The 24,889-nt window shown below is 37.6% G+C and overlaps 1 protein-coding gene across 6 annotated transcripts in view; it reads right to left on the bottom strand.

Moving 5' to 3' along the window:
* The window catches only part of SYNE1 (spectrin repeat containing nuclear envelope protein 1), a 400,736-nt gene that overhangs the window by 293,928 nt on the left and 81,919 nt on the right, over positions 1-24,889 (bottom strand). For 5 of the 6 annotated variants that reach the window (XM_080663595.1, XM_080663598.1, XM_080663597.1 and 2 more), the window contains exons 4-14: positions 19,802-19,897; positions 16,096-16,179; positions 13,653-13,673; positions 13,095-13,187; positions 11,814-11,992; positions 9,244-9,440; positions 8,473-8,582; positions 5,024-5,074; positions 4,084-4,191; positions 2,134-2,271; positions 934-1,098 (exon numbers count right to left, since the gene is read on the bottom strand). In XM_080663595.1, coding sequence (XP_080519721.1) covers positions 934-1,098; positions 2,134-2,271; positions 4,084-4,191; positions 5,024-5,074; positions 8,473-8,582; positions 9,244-9,440; positions 11,814-11,992; positions 13,095-13,187; positions 13,653-13,673; positions 16,096-16,179; positions 19,802-19,897 — 1,242 coding nt within the window. The remainder of the gene's footprint in view (positions 1-933; positions 1,099-2,133; positions 2,272-4,083; positions 4,192-5,023; positions 5,075-8,472; positions 8,583-9,243; positions 9,441-11,813; positions 11,993-13,094; positions 13,188-13,652; positions 13,674-16,095; positions 16,180-19,801; positions 19,898-24,889) is intronic. The other variant, XM_080663600.1, reaches the window with a different exon arrangement.

The raw sequence follows: 24,889 nt of genomic DNA, 5'->3' as shown, positions 1-24,889 counted from the left end.
ATACCCCATCAGGGGCAGATGCTGCCTGGAGTATACCCTGAAATAAGATTTCTGCTAAATCTCTCATGTTAGTAAACAGCGTAGTTAATATTGTAGGGCATTTTCTCTTTGGTGGAGCATTTCAATTAGATGTAAGTCTTTAATGAACCACAAACACATGCTGTTTCTCAAACCTCTGGTTTGGAGGCACCTTCACCAGTCTCCCTGGTGCATATTGGCTGAACTGACACATTAACCCGCAATCTATATGCGTTCTACACTTACTGGTAAAACCCTATGTGACTCCTTTTGTATGAAATATTCACATTGGTTAAGCATTGTTTTCACTGTTACAGGATTTACATGAAACCAATTGTATTTAGGGTGAACTGCTAATTGGTTCAAGTGGTGCTATTAGTGTAACACAGCTTTAGCATTTCCCCCCATTTTTAATATACTGAGAATCTCAACATGGACAAGGCCCAGGCTTTTCTGGAAGCCAAAATCCACTGGATAACTAACGAGGTGGGGAAACAACCACAAGCCTGCCTCCACCTGAATGCAATAGTGTGGAACTAGGCAGGTCACAGTAGGGACTGATCCCATCAATGGGCGCACTCCAAATATGCATGGCGCAATCCTTTATTCAATTCAGCTTGTTCTACAGTAAGTTTCCGTTTGGCACTAACGGCATTTTTGGTGGATTTTTTTGTTGTTATGTGACATCTACAAAATCATAACTTCTATAAAAACGATAACGAAATATTTGTGTTCCGGGTTATTTATAAGACTCTGAATTCTAGAAAAGTCACCAAGCCTCAGATCTGTATACACAGTGCGACATCTCTAAACCAGTCGGAATGGATGCCCGGGAAGCCCGGTCAGTGTGAGTTCTAAATAGGCCGCATCTCCACACCACATTATGCCAGAAGGTCTCCTGAGCAGAGTTTTTACCTTGTGCTGCTCACGCTTCCGCTGTATTGTGTTGGCGGTTTCCTCGTGGACCTGCTGAATGGTTATTTCCTCCCGTAGGGCCACCTCTGCCCTGTATAACCAGGCACCTATAGTGCCCAGAGGTGCAGGGAGAGATTTATCCAGCTGTATATGCCAATCAAAGAGCTGAAATGCAAAAGAAGAAAGACCGAATTATCTCTAATATAGAGGCAATTCCTAAAATTCCCCCAAATGATTTTAAAGCCTCCATAAAGCTTTACGTTAATCATTTCAGGTTAATTTAATAAATATCGGGTAAGAAATGATCTGTGTTCAATCTGATGCTTTGAGAATGGGGAGGAAATTGCAGAACAAGAACTGGGATGCGGACGTGCTCAGGGATGCAGGAGTTTATGCACCAGCTCATGTGGATCACCCTACATGCCAGGAATCAGAAAAACCAGGATCATCTAGACATCTCTGGAGGCAGACAAATGTTCAGGATTCTTTTTATAGTTACATAATTCTTAACCATGTCTGCATGTCTTCCACTTTATTCAGTTCTCAAACACCATTTTCCAGCTTAATGGAATGCCAGGTAGAATGGGGTAAGGTACTTAGAAACTAAGCCAGTATTTGATGAAATTTATAGGGAAAAATAGATTATAGAAATAAAGAAAATAGGGAAGTTCAAGGCAAATAGCCCCATTAGTGACAGAAATGTCACAGGTTTTGAAATCTTGGTCTTTAAGTTTGCAAAGTATTAATATTAAAGTTACTGAGCAATTTTCCTTTGGGTTCATGAAAGACCAGATAAGAAGATATGTTAAATTAAAGAATATAAAAATGAATGTGAATATGGGGAGAATATTAACTATTGATGAAACATGATTATGGGAATGGAGAAGTTGTGAAGGCTCCAGTGTTAAACAACCCCGAGTTAATTTGTATAAAGTGAGAAGTAACCCACATGGTCTTCCAGGATTTCAGTCTGTCATGTGGTCAGTGGTGACAGCCCATTGTAGGGCAGGCGAGGCAGGAAAGGTGTTATATTAGCACTTCCAAAAACTTAAAGGACAAAGATTCTCCCACAGTAAAGCCTTTCCTACCTCAGGCAGAGGCAGGGGACCTGGTACAACATCACAGCGTAGAAAAGGATGATGGAAAATGTTCTTGACTAAAATACACGAGCTCCATGAAGTTAATCGTGGGGGGACTTACCCTGGAGGACACTCTGTCCCAGGACTGTTTCACCAATGCTTGGTCAAGTGACAATTTACCATCTCTCTGTAATGGTTGTATTAAATGTTCAACCTGTTTCCTTTTCATTTCATATTGGACTCTGAAGTGCTTGAATGACTAGAAGAGGAAAAACAGCAACAACATGGCAATGAGTCAAAAAAAGCAAAGGAAACTACACTTCCTAAATAACAGTCTTTTATATTTGGATAACACTCAATATATGTTGTTGATAATAACAATAACAGACATGATAAGAATAGCAGCTACCATTCATCATGCCCTGACCATGAGCCAGGCCCCAGGCTAAGTATTTTCTACACATTTTATAGTAAGTTAACACATCCTAAAAGGTGACTCCGTGTTCACATGTGAATTGAAAATACCACTAACATGTGCAGTTATGTTAAAGAACATGAGGCTATCCCTACAGAGTTTAACAGATAACAAACACATCTAAAAGAATGTCTAAATCTCAGAGTGAACACACATGTAAATCTACATAAAGAACACTGGGGGGAGATGGTGAATCAATATTTTACCACAGGTATCTCCTATTCCTCTAACGTAATGTAATAAAAAGTTACCAAAACATAAAATCGATCTTCAATTTTATTCCACAAAACTCTATGCATGGAAAAACTGGAAAATACACTATTGTTTGAAAGCGGAAACAGATAGAAAATGTTGATGACACATAAACCCACAAACAATAAGAAATGTTCCCTCTGTTCAGATTTCAGATGATCTCTAACCCAGTTTCACAAAACCGGTGATCAGATTTGGCCCAGAGGAGTGTTTCTGTTTTGTGCTTTTCTAATCCTTTGGTTCCGATTTATAAAATAGCACTTGGTGCAACAGGTACTTTCAGAACTTGAATTAGTTTATGACAATTTATGCTAAAACTAAAACTCACTAATGGACTAAATAAGTACATTCACTCCATCCTTGCATTTCTATTCTCAATTTACTGGTTTAATCATTTTTTTAAAGGGAGCTCGTCCCAGAAAATTTTGTGTTTCTGGGGAAAAGATTACGTTGAATTTCAAAGCAAAAAAAGCATATCCTACACATTGTCCACTTTGCCCAGTATCAATGGCATCATCCATCTAAATTCAGGCACACTTTGTAGATATGGTTATATGAAATCACACACTAATCCAATAGCTAAATCTTTTATTGTTTGCCATGTTGACTCTCTCACATCATGATACCTTTTTTGTAGTGCAAATGATTTAAATATAATGTACACTAGACTATAGCATAGCTTTGCTACTAAAATGCAATACTATCTTAAATAGGAGGAAAATGTCAGCGCTGCATAGAGTAAGTCACAATTTCCTTGGGAAACCTGTCATATGATTTTGTATCTTGGAAGTAGAAATTGGAAGCCAAATTCAGTTCAAAACAGTGTAACGAGACTGGGGGAAACAACCACCATCCTGGCCTCCCCGGAATGCAATGGTGTGGAACTAGGCAGGTGGCTGTAGAGCCTGATCCCATTAATGGGCCCACTCCAAATAAGCATGGCGCAATCCTTTATTCAATCCCGCTTATTCTACAGTATTTTTTAATTTGGTACTGAAATCAGTTTTTGGTGGATTTCTTTTGTTGTTATGTGACATCTGCAAAATCATGACTTCTATAAAAACAACTAGATATTTGTGTTCCGGGTTATTTATAAGATTCTGAGTTCTGGAAAAGTCACAAAGCCTCAGAGCTGTATATACAGTGTGGACCCACACAATTCAAACCGCTTATTTATGTTGAAACACAATTATTAAATCACATGCAAACAAGATAATGCACATGATTTCTTTACAGCCTTTTTTCACTCATATCACTTGAAATATTAAACATAGATTAAATGACGTATATGAATCTTACGCATGCAACGCTTATAAAAACTGAAGTTTCTTTTTCATACATTACCTGATATTTATCCTGCAAGTTTGATTCCGTCATCTGTGCTCTTGTCAAATCTCTTTCGAATTGCTCTATCCAAACTTTTGTTTCCTTCAGAATTAGCCTGTCTTCTCTCTAGGAACCGGCAGATGTTACAATTTTATTAGTAACTGTGCATTTGTTTAATTGCTGATTAATGCCAGGCTGACCCTAGAGTAGACGTAATATTCAGTCATTCAACTGCCTCTGAAAACGTTTCTCTCTCCCCACCATCACGCCTTATTGGAAAGTAAAAAACAAGAGTGAATTCTGTAAAAGTATATTAATTTTATTTGAATACTGAAATTATCTATCTCTATTTTTTCTCTCAAAAAAACCACTAATTTAATTAAGAGCATGTTTATAAGAAGGGAATATTCTAAAGGGAATGGTTGAAGTAGAAAAGTATATTGTGTATATTCCCAGCAAGAAAATTTTACTAAACCGTGTGAACTTTATTAAACCATGTGACCAAATATTGGGCAGAAGAGATGCGATTCAGTCAGAATTATAAATTAACTGAATACTTACCTATTTCAATTAATGACTTCCTTCTTATTTAATTAAAATATAAAAATGTCTTTAATTTTATTTTATTTTCCATTTCAAATATAATAAAAACAAATATTGTCACTGTAAGGTTTCCCTTTTATTAGTGCTATTAAGTGTTATTAAAGAGGAATTAATTGATGTCATTATATATTTAAAGATTAGTAGAAAAGTCCATGGGAGTGGCTTAGATTGTAATTAACATTCTATAACAATTACATGTGTTATTTGTTCTAGTAGAAAGGAAAAGAAAATAACAGAATTAAGGTATTAAAAGAAATGTGTATATAAAGGCTAATACATGCAAAAGAATGGCTAACTAACTATGGAATGGAGGATGCTTGAAAGAAGTTACTATTCAAGATTACTTAAATCTTACCTTAAGATTTTGGATAGAATTTGCAAAAAGTAGGAAATCTGGAAATATTTCCTAACAATATGAAAAGATAATATGTAGGAAAATAATATAAATCAGGGACAAAATTATATAGGAAACAAGAAAAGAACAATGTGGAAGCATTCATTTCTAAATAAATAGTTACTAATTTTAAGGGTATAGTTACTTTAAGATGTTTTTCTTAAGTTTTTTTGCATGTGTTTTTGTTTTGTTTTCATAACTTTTGAAGCATTGCATGTTTGAATCCAATAAGGCAATGTAGTATTCTGGCATTTGATGTTTTCCTTTTAATTGGTAATAATCATATGTGGCAATATATGCATTTTATAAATGTCTTGAAATTTTAAACTTTTTAAAAGAACATTGTAGCCTGGCCGGCGTGGCTCAGTGGTTGAGCGTCAACCTATGAACCTGGAGGTCACGGTTTGATTCCGGGTCAGGGCACATGCCGGGTTGTAGGCTTCATCCTCAGTGTGGGGCATGCAGGAGGCAGCCAATCAATGATTCTCATCATTGATGTTTCTGTCTCTCTCTCCCTTCCTCTCTGAAATCAATAAAAAAATAATAATAAATAAAAAATAATAATGTCAAGAAAAGGTATGTGGATTCATTTATTTTTTCTCTAAAAATATGATCAGAGTATGCATTTCTCTGCCTCTTTATCAACAATTAAGGCTATGATGTGCCTCTGAAAGCAGCCAGTAACATTTATTGCAATGAGAGAAGGAATAAGTGATAAACAACTGAACATTTAATTGGTGAGACACATGAATCAATAGGCCTATTTTTTTTTTTTTAATTTACCATTGAGTACTGATTATCCAAGGAATACCTTTAGGTAAAAGTTTCTTTATCAGTTTTGTTGGTTGAAGTAGAAAAATATATTGTGTATATTCCCAGAAAGAAAATTTTATTTAAGATGGTATCTAATATAAATAAAATAATTCAAATAAATTCATAAAGAGGACATAGAAATCAATTACACCAAAAATGGAAGCCTGGTAGATATATTGATGCCAATATTTAAAAAACTGATTAAAAATAAACTATTTACTAAGGCTTGCATAGACAAGTACTGGGTGTTTGAAGTGATGGCATCAATAGCCCCCAGAGGGATAGTCTATAAAAATCTTCATGGTTCATGAGGCAGAAGTAGGAGGTCATTTAGCTTCATTAAGTGACCTTACATCATGAAAATATACATTTTTCTGCTTAAAATAGTCATTTTAGGTGGTTATGCCCAACTTTACAAATGCCACATTAAAAAAGGGCAAAGTTTAAAATACATTTTTCTCAACATTCATTTTTGAAATAATCCTGAAGAAATCATTCGCATCCACTTTTTAGGGAAGGGACAGGGGGAATTTTTAAAAGAACAATCAGAACTTATTTTTTAGATAATGAGAATGATCTCAGGGAAATAAAGCCTCTTTAGTAAAGTTCATTAACAAGCTTATGCCAGGAGTGTGTGTGTGTGTGTGTGTGCGTGTTTCAAGTCTCTAAGAGTTTTTGTTTTAAATTCCTGTTTGTGAGCATTAGGAAAGCACCCCCTTTTGGTTCTCAGACTTTCCCAGCCACAAAATGTACTCCAGAGGGATGATTAATGTCAGAAATTAAAATACTACAAACTCTAAAACCAGATCCGAAATAAATTCAGTTGGGTAACATAAAGACGTTAGATTTGAAAATCGGAGGGGAAGCTGATTTTCTCGATGCTGTGTTGTCTAATGTGCTTTCTTTAGAGTTTCTCATTTACACAGCAGCATCCCTGCCCGATTATATTCTCAAAAACCCAGAGATCTCCCAATGGCTCTAAGCACGTGACTGGGATCTACGCTGGGATTTGCACAGAGTCTGAGCTCTGGCCTCCCGGGATGCTCTTTAGGGACATTTACTCTGCTAGCCATAAGTTAGTTACTCAGGAGGCCCATGCTTCCTCAGAAAGGATCAAAAAATGTTTCCTGAATCTGTAGTTTTTAACAAACTACTCCAGCTCTATCAAATGCTGGATTAACTTCATCCAAGCAACCAGTGACAGTGGTTCTGCTCAATTCTTGTACGAAGTCGCTGATTTCTATTAGTGCAAAGCATTTCCCTATTCAAAAAGTTTGGGCTATGTTCCCCTGGCCTTTTTCCTCCTCAAACCTGTTTCTAAGTTTATTTAGAAAACCGATTTTATTTTGTTCTTTCGTTTTTGCTGTTGCTCTTCATTTTGCTCTCAAACTGCTTTGAAAACTCTAGATGAGAGTTAAGCAATAAAGACAGAGGGATTGTTTTTAACACATTTTGGAAATTCCATTTGTTACTTTCCCTGGTGTCGTTTTGCCTTATAAGAAATTATCCATAATAAAAAAATACTACTTTTAACAAATTAGGAAAACAGCAATATCCATTGTTGTTAAAGCCTGAGAAAATAGGCTTTCTGGTGAGCTAGCTGAAGTATAAAATGGGATAAACTTTCCTACAAGGGATTTGAAAAGAAAAAAGTTTCAAAAAGCATTAAAAATCTGTTAGTCTTTAGCCTAGGAAGTACATTTCTAAGAAAGAACTGTAAAACAATGCTTTATTGAAAATTTGTTCAATTTTCAATAAAGCATTGTTAATATCAGCAAAACATCAGAAATTTCCAAAAATTAAAACTGAATAAGTAAATTACTCTACATATATAAGATGACCTAGAGAGAATGACATTGAAAAGTTTTGTACAATGAAAAGGAAATTTAAAATTGTATGTATACTGTGATTCTATTTTTGTTAAAATATTATATGTGCCTATAAATACATAGAAAAATGTTTGGATCTCACACCAACACATTAAATGTTTTTCTAGAATACATTCTCTGTAGAAGGTCGAACAGAAATAATTTCTTCTTTTCAAATTTTGTTTTTATTTATTACAGTAGGCATATGTCATTTGAGCAGTATGAAAATATGTAAATATTATTTAAACTATTGAAAGGCTAAAAAATCTAACCACGGTGAATAATTAGAACTTTTACAGATTTGCCCTGTGTGATGTGAACAGCAATTTATATAACAAAGTCTAAAAGTCAAAATTAGTTTTCATCAGATTGAATAGAACAGTGGGACTCAAGATCTAGATGCACAAATGATGAGATAGATACAAAATGTGTTCCATCCTTAAATTACTAAAACAATGTTTCCCAACACCAATATCTTTCCTCAATTTTAACTCATCAGTGTTACACATTTCCAGCACTTAATATTGCCTTTTCTGTCATAGTCAACATATAAATCAGAGAAGTCTTTCCCTCTGATTACCTCCAAAATTAGTGATATCTATTCTTTACTCAGTTGCTCTGTATAAAAATGCATTACAATTAAACTTTTTGGAAACAGCATGCTTATGTAAACATCTGAGTTACTGTCCTTGAGTGCATATCAATACTTAAAGAAAAGCCAAGACTTACATCATTCTCTAGCCCATCAGTGCCTGAATTGTGGATATCAGGATAATGTTTCAGAAACTGGGCTACATAGGTCATAATAGACTTCTCATCTGGTTTATCCACATCAACATCTGGAAAAACCAAAACCCAATTAATTTATGTTAATTAGATTATAATAATACAAGCTTTGAAATCTAGCCAATCTACCAAAGACACTATACTAAAGGCAGAAGAAAAACATGATTGATACTTAGAAATATTTTGGGGGGGACAAATGTAGTTTGAATTATACATGGCAGAAATTTTGTAATTCATAAAGATGACATTTTAAGAGCTTTTAGAAAAGTAGTACTGGTTTCATTGAAATGTCAACATTCATTGATCAAAAACCTGAGATACTATTTGGCTATTCAGGCACCTTCTAATTAATAAAATATACAAAATAGGTAAGTTTCAGAATGGTGGTGAGTGGGTAGTAGTTAAAACACAGACGTGGCACTGAATAACAATTGACCAGCTAGCTTGCATAACTACATATGGCCAAATATAGACCCCCCCCCCCCAAATATAGAGCCACAATATCAAAGTGTCATTTGGAGCGATAGAGCTATAGGTTGTTGCCAATTATAGCAGTGAATATTTCTCCAAATGAAAATCAATACAGAGAGATATTATTTACATTTGTGCTTTTCTCAAATTCTCTGTCCTTTCCTAGAGTCGTGAAAGTCATGTGTAATTTCCGGGTGTAAAACATACAAGTCTACTGAGTTGAGCAAACGCTATTGAATGTACCTTCGGGATCTAGTAGCCTGGGGATCCCCAGTTCCGTTTCAGCAATGGTGAAAGCCTCCTCCAGGTTTTCTCGGTTGGACCTTCCTTTCACCCGCTCCAGGTCCACTAGCTCCGGCCGAATAGCATGGATGACTGAATGAAAGGCAACCCCGTTTCTCCAACTCCGCCCAAAGTCTTTGATTTCTATCCCAGTCTGCCTTTATGAGTTAAAAAAATAGGATGATGTCACAGTCTGAATAGATGATACTCATTTCTCTCAAGGCCTCGTGCAGAAGCCAACGCTCTTTAGCAATAAATGATACGGGGCTAGCTATATTAGTTTCCTGGTTTTGAGAAAAATTAAGCAAAACAGTATTTTAGAGGGTCCGAAGATAAGATGTAGAAATTATAGTTCCATACTTAAAGATTTCTATATTAGGTTTTTCAGTAATAGAGATATTCAATTGAAAGCACATTTTAAAGAAAACTAGTTTAGATTAAAATGTCTGGCAAACTAATGGTAAAATTATAAAAACATATATAACAAAGTAACATTTTAAATAATAATGATAAGAAAACTGTGTTGTACATGCACAGGTTATAATAGACATAATATAATAGACATTAGATGAAATAACATCACTCAGTTCTATTTTTTTACACTATGTTCTCAAAATTTCCATGAACTGAAACATAAAACATATCTGATAAACTGATTAGCATCAAAAGTTCATAAATGCCCTTAATTTTTATCTCAGTAAACTTAAGATTTACTTTAAATTATGTTTTAGCAATGTACATTCAGTTTTCATAAAATATATTGCCCTAAAAATAGTATCATAGGATATAATCACTGGCTTTCTCACAAATATTTAAGAAACAATTTTGTAAGACTTCAGTATCTGTCAAATAGTCCTGAATTCTGTTCTAGTTCTCTTAGAGTTTCTGTCTTTGGTACATTTGTAATTTTTTTAGCCAACATACTGGCCAATATCCACCAAGCTTGGGCAGAATGTTCTATTATCTATTGATGAGTACATTAGCCTCTGGGTCCATCTTACTTTTATATCTATATTTTCCCTTTGCCCACATTTCCTCACTTAAAAACTACATAATTTAGTAACACTAATTATATCTTCTTTATGTTTATTTTTTGTCTTATTTTTGCTTTTCAAAGATTTTAAAAATAGAACTCCCTGTGTTTAGGGCTTCATTATTTTATAATGATAAGTGCTTGTTTACAACTATTTTCCGGAAGTGAAGAATAAGATTCAGATTAGATTTAGGCATCCAAAACAAAACAGAAAGTGAGATAATTTTACATGTCATTTAGGAAAATCATTCAAAAGCACAGCTTCTATGTGAACAGATCTTACCATAAAATATTGCTATGCTCAATTGAAAACTCTACTGAAATTGCTACAAAAATATATTTTTTCAAAGTAGTATTTTTCTACCCAGCATTATCACATAAATGTACACACATGTAAATTTACTATATCTAGAAGGAAACAAAACTAGAAGCAAATTATTCATCCATAAAGCTGAAGTTGACAAAGAAATCTACATTCCAGATAGAAGATGAAACCAAAGGATAAAACAAATAAATAAAATTGCTAGAAACTTTCAGGAAAAAATAACATGTAATCTTTCAAAATGTGAACCTTAGTTCACATTATTATTAAATAGAACCTGATAGTCTTACAATGAGATAACCCAGTTTAAATCTTAAATTTGTTTGTGTAAAGATTATTTCATAGGAGCAAAAATCCAAAGCAATAACTTGAATAGAATTATCTCGCATGCTACTAAAGTGTAGGGATGAAATGACTTAATCAGGCCTAGTGACATAAATGAAGAAGGAATTGGTTTTATTACAGAACTAGAGGGCTGGTGCACAAAATTCGTGCATGGAGTGGGGAGGAGGGTTGTCCCTCAGCCCAGCCTGTACCGTCTCCAATCTGTGGTCCCTCTCACAATCCGGGACTGCTGGTTCCCAACTGCTCACCTGCCTGCCTGCTTGATCACCCCCTAACCACTCCCCTGTCAGTCTGATCGATGCCTAACTGCTCCCCTGCTGGCCTGATTGCCCCCAACTGCCCTCCCCTGCCAGCCCGGTCACCCCCAACTGCCCTCCCCTGCCAGCCTGGTCACCCCCAACTGCCCTCCACTGCCAGTCTGGTCACCCCCAATTGCCCTCCCCTGCAGGCCTGGTTGCCCCCAACTTCCTCCCCTGCTGGCTTGATTACCCACAACTACCCTCCCCTGTTGGCCATCTTGTGGCAGCCATCTTTGACCACATGGGGGTGGCCATCTTTAACCACATGGGGCACTATCTTTGACCACCTGGGGGCAGCCATCTTGTGCGAGGGCATGAGGTTCAATTTGCATATTACCTCTTTATTATATACGATTTTCCTAGAATATTAGTGTTTACATTTTAACTCAAGGAAGGAGTGAAATGAGACCTAAAGCAAAGCCATCACTCAAACGTCTCCTCAAATTTTGCAGTCATGGGAAGAGGCACTCAGTATGCATTGGTAACTCACGTTCTTCAAGGTTTTCAATGTAAACAAACTCCCAGTACTTACTTGGCTGCTGTGTACTGAACCCACTTTAACAAAGCCTTCTTGGCGTTTCCTTGGATCTTGGTGGCCACCTTCCGCTTGCTGGGGGGGCTGGCGGCCTCCGAGCTGACCGTGCTGTCCACGGAGGACGTGCTGCTGGACAGGGACTGCAGCTGCGGCAGGTTGCTGGTCAGCTCCTCGATCTACGTGGGCGGGAAAAAGGTCAGCGAAAATTTAGAAATTACCTTTGTTCTTCTTTCCTCGGATGTTTCACTTTTCCAACTAAAAATGCTTTATCTTAACTCCCTTAACTCTGCTGACAAAATGTAAGTTTTTAAAGGGCAGGATGGATGGATGTCCTACTCCTTGTACTTCTTGCTGTATTTAGAACTACATCTCTGTATCTTATACACAGTAAGAAACTCTCGTCTAATCCATGTGAGTTAATAAATAAAACCGAATGGTTATCCAAACTCACGGAATGTACAACACCCAAAGGGAAGCTTAAGGTGAACTGCGGACTTTGAATGATAATGATGTGTCAATATAGGTTCATTAATGCTCACAAATATACGGCTCTGGCCAGGATGTTGATTATGGGGTGGCAATGCATGTGTGGGTGCAGGGTTATAGAGGAAATCTCTGTGCCTTAGGTTCAATTTTGCTATAAACGTAAAGCTGCTCTAAAAAAAAAAGTGAAGGCTAGATTGGCTGGTGTTGCTCAGTGGTTGAGCACTGACCTGTAAACCAGGAGGTCACAGTTTGATTCCCGGTCAGGGTCCATGCCTGGGTTGTGGGCTCGATCCCCAGTGGGGGGAGTGCAAGAGGCAGCCAATCAATGATTTTCTCTCATCATTGATGTATCTCTCTCTCTCTCCCTCTCTCTTCCTCTCAGAAATCAATAAAAAATATATTTTAAAAAATAAAGGCTAGAACTGTTATTCTGGATGGGATGGCAAATTAATTTCTCCCCTTAATGTCTAATAGGACCATAGACCTGCTCCCTTCCAGACAAAGAAAATTTTTCTGAACTTGCTATAGCAATATTTCATCTTCATTGTGTCCTGCCCACTTTTCAGATCGGGTACTTATGCCAGAATTCTTTAGGGAGGTACACGTACAACTCCTTTAGAGAGAAGAGGAGGAAATTCTGCTACCAAAAACCAATGTATGCGTGAAGGTCAGATTTCTGCCAGCTTGAGAATCAACCTCAAAAGTAAGACAAATGACAGCATTATTAAAATGCCCACCATTACTTCCCTCCATGACGTTATATCAACTAATAAGGAAGCGAGGGCACAATACCTGGAAATAGAGAATAATGGTCCACACCAGTCCCAGAACTATTGAGGGTCGGCCATCAGCAATATCAGTGGAGTTAATGTTGACTAATTTGATCTGTTTAAAAAGAAACACTGTACTAGCAATGCACTAGAGATTACAACCCATTTAATTATGCATCGTTGAGCACTTTATTAGACATCAATAAGACTTGGTCATGCCTATGTAGTGATACACATGAGTAAGTAGGGTGAGCCATAATAAAAGCAACAAGCACATGGTTTCAGTGGGAATTTCAGGAGCATTCATTAGGTGCACACAATAAAATTAACCACAAAATGAAATAAAAAACTTGGAATTGAAAAATGTGACATCATGCAAGGGATTACCAACAAAATACCAGACAGAAAAAAAGAAAAGGTTATTCTTTACATTCAGAACTTGACTGGAACTTAAAAGAAACTGTGATGAATAATTTAAGGAGATGCACTTACTTTGAAGTTTGTTACCAAATAGCATGAAACTTATGTTCTCTTTTACCTATAAAAGTCAGGAGTTAAAAATTCTAAAATTTGTACTAACCGGTGATCCTCTGTACATGGACTGACATGAAAGGCAAAGGGAGAAGATGATATATACAAAAAAATAATCTTTGAAAACCAGCATCGTTTGTTCAAAGGGAATAAAAACGCAGGAAGTAAGTGTAGAACATTATTTGCAGAATAAATTTTAAAGACAAAGGAAAGCCAAGAAGTAGTAAAGTAGAAAGACTGATAGTGTTTAGTTCCCTCTTCGGGGCATTGATAATTATAAAGTGTTCAAGACACATGTTCATCTGTCTATAATTTTTCATTTCAATGCCTTCCCAACTGTCAAAAAAGTTATTTCCTCCATCCTAGCAAAATGGATTTTATCTCAGTCAGTCTCCATAGAATAACTAGAACTACTTATCCTTTTCGTAATCTCTAAACAAAGACAAAAATTAATAATAAAGGACTTCTTAAACTTCTAGCTCAATAATTCTCAGCCACAATTTCATTAGCTGTTTTATTAATTGCATCACTGCTTCTGTTTGAGTGATATTAGAAGTAACCTAAGTTCTCATTCCTAGGAGCGTGGTTAAATAAACTCTGGTACATCCAGACCATAGAATACTATGCAGCTGCGAAGATGAATGAGGAAGCTGTCCCTGAGCTGACTTGGGTGGTTTCCAGCATATGCTGTTAACTTTAAAAAGCAAAGTGTGGGAGTGTATCCAAAAGCACACTCCCCTCATGGCAAAAAGAAGGTGGTATATGAAGAAACATCTGCTCACCTGTGCAAAAGAAATACAAGCATGATCAATGAGAAACTAGAGAGACCAGTTACCTACACATGGGAAAGGGAGTGAAAGGGAAGGAATGATAATGGAGAAGTAAAGATGAGGAAGGCACTTTCCTAAATATAACTTTTGCTCTTAGAATCGTAGTAATGATCTCATTCCACCCCCACCCCGCAATTAGTCAACTAGAATGTGTGTGTTAGGGGAAGGTTCTGAAAAATGGAATATAACTCTATTTCAATGAGTAACACTAAAAGGGACAGGAAGAACAGAATTTGCATGCAGTTCTTTTGGTCCTTATCATTACAATATCCAGTCAAAAGACTGCTTCTGAATTTGCTTCTTTTGACTGGATATTGTAATGATAAGGACCAAGAGAACTGCACGCAAATACTGTTCTCCAGTTAGTCAATCTGTTTCTCATAGGGACATGGGCCAGCCATTCTGAAACTATGTTACGTGCTGAGTTGAAATCAGAAGTATCAGTTTGAAATAATGGTTTATACACACGTATATGGGAGAAGTGAGTGAGCGCGCGAGAGAGATATCCCCAGGTTAGTAAACATATTTTCTAGATCTGTCTGTTGGGAGGGCCTAGGAGCAGTGAAACCTCAGTAGCAATGAGCACATCGAGCACTCAAATCTTGGTTTCTAAATGCCATTTGCTAATAAAAGGACCCCAGCTTCCTTAGAGGAGGACTGGGGCAGGGAAAATACAGGATATGCAGGAGCCAGACTGAAGAAACTTAATGGCTAAAATTTGAACAAACCAATAAACTAAAACTATAGAATAAAATAAATATCCACAAGTTTGGGCTAAAATAAGTAATTGAATAAATAATTGGAGGAAAAAGAAAATAATTTCTTACATTACAAATGAGGGAAATATAAAATCACCATTAGGCAAACAGCACAGAAATAATTACTGAAGGAAATCAATGATAAAATTAGTGAGCAAAGTTTAAGAATAAACAGAATATTAGCCTGATGTCAATGACCTCCCTTAAGTTTTTTCTCAGTTATAATATAAAGGGAAGATAATAATTTTACCATAAAAGAAACACAGCAACTGTCCTTACCATTGATCAGGATTAACATGACCAGCAGTGAGACCTGTCAGTATCCTATATCCACTAATATGATGCGCTGACAAGAATACAACACCACCTCCTTGGAATTCTTACAAAATATGCATCACTTCCATATAATCATAAAATTGAGAAGCATTTTCTCAAAATAACTGGCCCCCAGTTATCAAAAGTGTCAAAGTTATGAAAGACTAGGAAAGAATGAGCAAGTGCCATAGAGTGGAAGGGACAAAGGATCAAATGCAAAGTGTGGGATTCATTGTATCCTGAAGAGAAACAAGACATTGGAGAAAAACTGATGAAATCAGACTAATGTCTATGCTTTAGTTCATAGCATCAGACCAACTTGAAGTTCCGTATTTTTATAATTGTACTCTGCATACACACATGTACTATGTATAAGTTGTTAGCTTTAGAGGCAGGTGAATGAAGCGTAGACATGAAATCTCTTTGTGCCACTTTGTGCCACTTTTCTGTAAATCTAAAATTATTTTTACAATAACACTGCGTGTGTGTGTTGTGTAGATCACATGCAGAGTTTTCACTCTGCAGCCAATATTGAAAACATCTGTACGCCCACACCTTCCTCTTCAAGTGTTTTGATTTTGTCTCTTACCCTCCTTCCTTCGAGGAACTTCAGCGCGGTGCCGATGTTAGCCACCGCGTGGATCCGCTTCATACGGCGTCCTTGCTCACACGGCTATGAAAGGAGAATAGGGATAGAGCAAAATGCACACATTCAGAAGATGGCTCAGTAAAAGATAAAGAAATAAAAATAGACTTATAAAATCTATTGAGGTATATTTAAACATACTCGGAGAATATTTATAAAGATGGGCAGGTATACGAAGGGGCATTATCCACACAGCACCTTAAAAGTTTACTGATATACTCAGCAAAGGCATTTGCCTTTCAGGTTTCTGTATGTCTTAGAATGGAAATTCACAAAATTCCTATGCTGTCTACTGACACTGTCATCCTATAAATTAGGAAACACTTATATGAAAAGTAGCCTTTATGTGAGGACCTGGGGTATATAGGAAATCTCTGTACTTTCTTTGTAATTTTGTTGTAAACCTGAAACTGCTCTAAAAAAAACTAAGTCTTTGAAAAGGGGTACTCTTGGTAACTCACCTTTTTTTTTTCAGTTATACTGACATGAAAGGTTATTGACAATGTTATAACGTTTCTAGGTTTGGATCATCGAAATATAAAGGCCAAGGTTTAAAAGTAGTATTGTGAGAATGAAAATATTATCTACACAAATGTATGTTCTGATTACTTATGTTTGAGTTACTAAAATCATCATGTGCTTCCTATGTACCACAATGTTAAGTTTAAAGCTCAAAGTGATTTAAATAATGTAGATAGGATTAGCCTCCTTACATTGATAGGAACCAAATGGATAACTGAGGTGAAGTAATGTCTCCATTATCCCATAGCTGGTAAACTGGTTTCTTTTCCGTGACACCAGACCCTAACGAATCTCCCACTGCAGCTCAAACCGAGTACCTATTCCTTCCTAATTATAGTGTACTAGGTAAACACATGTATGATATTTTAAACAAATATTTAAATAGAAAATGTACTTTTTAAATTTTTGACTTTCATTTGTTCTTTATTTTGGAACCTCCGTTATACGTGACATAGTCCTACCCTTGATCCATACATGGCCCATTTATTTATTTGTTTGTTTTTAATCCTTACCCGAGGATATTTTTCCTTTGATCTTTTAGAGAGAGTGGAAGAGGGAGGGAAAGACAGAGAGAAACATCGAGGTGAGAGAAACACATCGATTGATTGCCTCCTGCATGTGCCCTGACCAGGGCCCGGGCAGGGAGGAACCTGCAAGCAAGGTACATGCCCTTTGGTCCGCAGGCCCATGCTCTATGCACTGAGCCAAGCCGGCTAGGGCTAGTTATTTATTTAATTAGTTATTTTTTATAATGTAAACAGCACCTACAAACCTGCCAACTGAACAAAGCCAGGATCCAGAAATTACATCTGAAAGCCAATAACGCCATCATTCATTTCATTCATCTACCTGCCTTCCTATGTCCATGGCAACCATCACACTAAATCCAGTCCACTGCTCTTCTTTTATATAAATTCATGTCATGTATATGCATTATTAAAAACAATATTTTTTTTTAGTTTTTACATTTATATAAAGTTATCACTGCATTAATCTTTTGAGACTTATTTTTCCACATAATATTTTGTTCCTAAGATTCATCGATGTGGTTGCCTGTCACTGTATTTCATTCATTTTGACAGCTAGTATATTATGTGCTGTGTATCTCCTCTCCTTTTGCAGTGAATCTGGGTTATTTTCAAGTTATGTCTGCTTTGACCTATGCTAATGTACAATGGCAGAATTATATTGGCACTTAAATAATATACTTCTTAAATACATCCATTTGAATTGTAATGAAGTTCTTTAACCTTCTAGGAAATAGCGTGATTCAGGAGGATATATACATACGAACAGCTATATTTAGCAATCAAGGGAGTATGTATTTCAGTCCAGTGCCTCTTACACCCTAACACTTAGCCAGCTCATTTCGTTCATGCATACATCGGTGTCCCCAAATTGGCTGTTCATGTGTCTTGTTTCATTTTTCCCAAAGCAGAGCCTGAGAAAAGGACTTGGCTGCGTGTAGTTTATTGGGGAGATGATCCCAGGAAGCAGGAGTGAGGGTTCGTGAAAAGTGAAACACGGAAGTGGGAAAAGCTAACAAAGGGTGTGCTCTGGAGGGTCCCGCTGTGGACAAATGGGCTCAGTTCCCCTGGGAATCCCATTGGGCATGCTAGGAGATCTGTAAAATCTGCCTCAGAACCATTCCTCCTGCAGGTGCCAGGCTGGAGCAGTTATTCATGGACTCCCACTGCCATTGGTTGAGGGTCCTCTGGGACCACACTCCTATACTTGAGGGCTCCGTGGTGCAATTTGTGGCTTTGATAAGCCCGGAGGGCAGAATCCCAGAGGTATGCTACCAGTGCTTGAGATCAGATGCTGTCGGGGGTGGGGGGGGGAGCGTGCTTGGGGGTAACGTCCACCACTGAGTGGCTGACATTAGACGTGAGCAGAGATGGCATCCGGGCCACAGGAAGCACCTGCTATGAATCAAACTAGAAAATGACTTATACAACAGTACTATCGGTTTGGATTTTTCAATAAACAACATCTTCCAAAAGCTACTTTGAGGACTCTCTTCACAAAATTAACTAGAAATTTATGTCCAGGCAAAAGCAATTAAAACGAAACAAAACACTAAGTTACCCAAGAAATAATGATTGTGTAGCACTCGTCAAGATGCGATAGATACAGAAAAAGATAAGTACGCCCCGTTTTGAACCCTGTGTATACAACATGATGAAGACCGTTTCCTGAGCTCCTTTCTCTAATTATGGTAAACAGCATTTATCATCCTTACGTCTGCAAACTACTTATTTCTCGATCTCTCTGAAATAAAAAATAAACATAAGCCAGAAAAAAATATTTTATGATCTGCGTACTGTAGGAAGAACGTGGCGCTCACTGTCAGTGCTGCTTGTCACTCTGATGCTTTCTCTGTCTGTGAGAGCAAATGGTTCAGAACGTGCTGTTCCTGTGACAAAGCACTGGTGTTGGAGGGTGGCCACAAGCTTATGAAAAACTGCCATGTTGATTTCAGCTCACTTTTCAACGAAGGGCTTTATAAACACACGGGAATGGACCAACACTCCTTTCCAAGTGTCAAGCTAACACTCGCTAACACGTGAGGTAGATGTCTGTGTGCAACCAAGCTGCCTGGGTACCACACGGATGCAAGAGTTAACCATGATTGACTGACCACTGAGGAAGTCTCTGCTCTTAGTTCTAAGGTTGCTGCTACTATAGACACTGTTTTAAACCTACTAAAGGTGTGAAGGAATGAGAAAGGGAATGTATTCCTTGCTCCCAGAAGTGACCAATAGACTAGTGCAGTGGTCGGCAAACTCATTAGTCAACAGAGCCAAATGTCAACAGGACAACGATTGAAATTTCTTTTGAGAGCCAAATTTTTTAAACTTAAAACTTCTTCTAACACCACTTCTTCAAAATAGACTCGCCCAGGCCGTGGTATTTTGTGGAAGAGCCACACTCAAGGGGCCAAAGAGCCGCATGTGGCTCGCGAGCCACAGTTTGCCGACCACGGGACTAGTGTTTCCTGCATCTTACTGACTACAAGGGAGAAAAACAGTATCTTATGTGGGCAGAGTCCCTTCCACTCCCAACTCCACGGCCAATTCCAGATGGGAAGAATTCGATGAGTCTGGTCACCGAAAAAAATTCTTACCAGTTTCTGCCCAGACAGGACTTCCAGGAGAGCAAGCAGCTTAACACCATCTTTCATGTCTTCAAAAAGATCTTCAACCACCAGTGCGGGTTTCCGCTATAAATTAAAAAAAAAAAAAAAGAATAAATGCAAAAACCGCTTGTCTCTTTCTGTCATACCTTTGCTACTCATTGTGGTGACATCTGCGGGGAGATTTCTAAAATACCTAAATGAGATTTACTTGGATATGATTGCCAACCACCTTTTGATAGCTGTAAGGAGAAAACCAATCCTTTGGAGACAAACTTAATATTCACAAACTTCGGGAGACTTGATGCTGGGGCTTTCACATACACACAAGCATCTTTCTAGAAAGGGATTTTGTCAAGGATGGGTGGTGTGGAATAAGGGAAGGGAAAGAGGGCACTCTCAGTGCAAAAGATGGGAGACATTACAGCAGGATGTAGAAGGGGAGCAGGAGGTGCCCAGCTAACCTGGACCAGCCTTCCCACTTCACTGAAGAGCATACTTCTGGGGCTTAAACCAGGTGCCCACCTCCGTCGGACACTCTCCAGGCGAGCTCCTAGCTCAGTGACCTGCAGTGGGCGCCCCGCTAGCACAGCCCAGGGCGCAGCTTTCAGCTCCGGCGGCTCAGCTGGCTGTGTGCTGTCTCACAGCCTGGCAAACCCTCTCTCACCGTGTGGCTTTGAACCCAGAGGATCCTAAGTGCAAGAGTACAGACTAACCAGGGCAAAAGCATCAGCACCACTGGGCAAAGGAATCCACGCCCACTTACAACTCATAGAGGGTCTTTTATTGTTTATGAAGGTCATTAAAATACTTCATAGGCTGGGGTTCATCGACCTTGAATTAAGGTCTGTCTTGGCTCAGAAGAAAGTAAAGAAGTGATGATGCTCATCAGATTTCCCAGAGGATAATATATTTTTTTCTATGTATCACCTGGGTTCAATCTCTATAGTTTTCTGATTCTGAGTCGTGTTAAAGGCCTGATGCTGGATTCCTGACTCTCAATTTTCTTTCTTTAAAAGAAGAGATTTTTATGTAGCCAAATGTTTTACTGAAATGTGACTTGTTTCACTACCCACTGACATGAAGCATTTACATTTCTCTTATGACTGCATGAATTATTCTCTAAATGGTACAATTCCAATTTTAAACACATTTTTCTCTCTTTATAAATTGAAAAGCTGAATACATTTTGTTCTCATGCTGTGAAATGCATGTTCAAAAATAACAGTTTTCATTGGTAATCATTCTCTTTTAAATTCCACTTTTGAGACTGCTTATTATTTATGTAGCAAAAATGTAATAGTGACTTTATATTCAAAGCATATAAATAAAATTATTCAGGATAAAATGAGCCATTGCAATGAAAACTATTCCATGTAATAAGAATCAAAATTATTGCGTGAGCTATACATAATCATTAGAAATATGGCCTACTTATCATTGCAAATGTCCATTTGCATCTTAAAATTTAAAAACAGTTGAAAATGAGGAAAAAGTTCATACATATGTAATATATTAGTGAACAAATACAAATAAAGTTTTTCACAGATCGTGTTAACCTGAAAATATATAAAGAAAATTAGAGCAGAGGATTTTCATGAAATAATAAATATGCCAAGACATTTGATCCCCAAACGCAATAAGTTGCATCCATACGTCCATTTTGTCTTAAACATACACAGGCCTCTGCCACTTTGCAGGACATTTTCTCTTGACCTCACTCCTGCCTGGCCTGTTTCTCCTCTACCGTGCTCACTGCTTCCTTCCCCGCCAGCTGCTCCTGCCCAGTGCTCCTGGGAGCGGCCCTCACACCAGCCGTGACCACTGAGCAGTTCCATAGCCCACTGGCCTCTCTGTTTTCGGCTCTGCTGGTACCATCATCCCCTGGATCTGCTCCTCCCAAAACCTCTTTGACCAGCTTGCCTGGCGTCCAGGCCTCTATTCCTCCTCTCTCTCTCCTTTCTTCCTATCTATGGCCAATCACCAAACTCAATCCCAACGTCTCTGGTCTTCACGAAACTGTGCCTGGATGGGCACGACCCTTCAATCCTTCCTTAAGTGTTCTCTCCTAAACACTGTTGAGCATATGGTAGGCACTCAGTGTGTTCGGTAGGCTAATTGAAAGGATGTAATTTTCTCTGAATGGATCTTTAAATGTGGTATATGGGTTCTAGGCAATCACAGACTGTCACACAACACAGGCCTAGAAGTATCTTGTTTCTGAAGTCCTTGGTCACCATAGGAACTCATTACATACTTGTTGACGGAAGGAATGAATGAATTTTTCAGTCTGTGCATGGAAATGAAGAGTAGATGATTTTGTTTGAACACAAATACTTAGAATACCTTTACTTTCCTCTTTTGCTTCTTAGCAAATTCCTGGTCCGTTTTCATCACTCTGTTTATATGTAATCTTTTTCAGTTATTCAATGAGAAGTAACTACTTCTTCTGTCCCAAGTATGCTGTTCAGATGACAAGGATCACATTCTTTTATAGTTAGCTATTTACAGTCCTGTGTCCCCAGTGACTCAGATCCTGAGAAGTCAGATTTTTCTTTATATACTTAGTACCGAGCACAGTGCTCAGCACTAGTTGTCAGTAAATATGTAGTTAGTGACTAAATCGCACTCAGCAGGGGCATTTACAAATATCTTTTGGAATCTGAGGGAGGAGATAGGCACAAATAAAACCATAATGCCAAAATCTCTCTTTCTGTAGGAAATATGAGTTGTTTCTGAAAATTTCCCACAGTGTCTTCCTACACAAAGTGAGCAGGTGCAGTCTGAGGGCTATCAACACACAAAATAGAAATTAGGGAAAAATATGTCCATTTAAAATAAAAACACTTCTATCAATTTAATTAGTAATATACAGGTTTTATATTTTAAGCACACCGAATTATAGGATCTAGCATTATGTAATCAATTCTTTATTTAATACATCAATAAGTAAAAGAGGGAGAAAATAAACCTCCAGCCAACCTACTGCAAAAAGTTGGCAAAAATAAACACTAATGAATGATTATATAGACATTCATTTCAGAGAGGAAGGGAGAGAGAGATAGAAACATCAATGATGAGAGAGAATCATTGATTGTCTGCCTTCTGTACTCCCCCTACTGGGGATGGAGCCTGTATCCGGGGCACGTGTCCTGACAGGGAATTGAACCGTGACCTCCTGGTTCATAGGTCAACGCTCAACCACTGAGCACACTGGCCCAACTAGCGAATGATCTTTATATTTCTACAAGCACCATCCAACCGCACATAAGTATTGTGTGAAACCAAAACACAAAACAAAACAAAAACAACTCCTCCATTTATCAAAAATTACATGAGAATAAAAAAGTCCTACTAATGATTGAACAAGCTGAACAAGCTTTGCTATCCCTTTTTGCTTAACGCATTATTTACAATAGCAAATGATCAGTTAGAGGAGACCTATACTATTGTGGCTGCTCACACTTTTTTTGTGTGTGTGCAATGTTATAATAGAAAACCTTCCGGCTAAAATGTCTCTCCTGTCACATATGTAAGCACTTATGGCGCCAAACTGATTAATGTGGTAGATTCCGGTCATGGTCCTAGAAGCCAAGAGGGAGATTCAGAAAGGAGGGCAATTTATTGGAGTCTGACTTAATGGAAAATAAAGATAATGTGGTTTTGTTACTCACCAATTTGCAGTTTCAGGCACTAGATAGAGATCTATAAGGCACTTTTCAAGAGCACAATTATCTTTTTTTTATTAAGATGAAATTATGAAAAACTTTTTTTGGTAAAGCGTTTGGAAAAATTACCTTCCTTTTGGCCCTGTCAGTCACATTTAGATACGCCACAGATATTCATGCTGAATCTGAGGTCATTAGGAGAATGGAACCTCCTGACTATGTGAGGGAGACGGAGATGGGAGAGAAGGAAAGGAGAAAGAGGTACTTGCCTCTGTGGCTTCCCCTTCTAGAAGCTCTCCTCAAACTAGGCTTAAACTCTAGTTCTGGCTCTAAGAGGACTGCCTGGTCTCTAAAAGTCTCTAGCAACTCAGGGAAAATGCGCATGCTCTGTGCCAGACTATACCTTGGTGTTAACTCCTGATTGGAGCAGATGTTATAGCATTTTTCTCTCTTTCTTCTCCTGTCCCTTTATTGTTGCTGTGCAGCCCCTTTAATGACATGTAATGAGATCCACTGCCTTTCTCTTAGGACTTAAAAGAGATCGAATGTTTCTCCTTGAACTTTATGAACTATTTGAATGCCCAGGTAGCTGACATAATTTTTACTATTTCCTGCATTTGGGGAAAATATTCCTTAATGTGTGTGTGTGTGTGTGTGTGTGTGTGTGTGCGTGTGTGTGAATAACTTGTGTCACTTTACTAGTCTATAAACACCAGTACATATTTAACCCTTCCCCTCATCTATTTTCATATTTTTATTCATCAAAGGATGGCCATGTTTGCCATGCGATGTGTTGATTTTATGCCCCTAGAAAAAAATTACATTAACTAGGGGGAAGGATTAAGAGAATAATTTTTACGAAAAAGAAATATCAGACATAGCTATTAGCTATTTGGCATAAAATATTTTTTTAAATTCTCACACTTAAAATATTGTGTATGAAATAAAAACAGTTGGCACATAAAGTGAATATGGCTACTATTACAGACTACATTTATAAATTCCAATGTGTACTAGACGTTTCTGTGGCTTAGACATTTATACATTCTAATTTAGTTGATGTTTTGATAAGGATGAAAGAGGGAAGGCAAGGAGAATAAGAAGAGTAGGAAAGAATGAATAATATATTGTTAAATGCCTCAATGTGCCAAGCACTATGCTGGAGGCTTGTACAAGTTATCTTAATATTCATAATCACCGTGTATGGGAGTATCACCCCCTCTTTAAAAGCAAGGAATCAATCTCAGAGAGGTTAAGCCACTGACCTAGATCACACCCCAAGTAAATGACTAGATTTGAGCCCAGGTTTATTATACTTTGAGCCACCTTGTTAAGCAGGAAGCTCAGTATAAAAATTAACATTAATTTTTTTCTGAATAATGCACAAATCTATAAATGTGATTTTTAAATT

The sequence above is a fragment of the Plecotus auritus genome, assembly GCF_963455305.1.
Source record: "Plecotus auritus genome assembly, chromosome: 4".
Taxonomy (NCBI): domain Eukaryota; kingdom Metazoa; phylum Chordata; class Mammalia; order Chiroptera; family Vespertilionidae; genus Plecotus; species Plecotus auritus.
The sequence above is the reverse complement of the archived record's forward strand: the minus strand, read 5'-3'. Positions and strand labels throughout refer to the sequence as shown.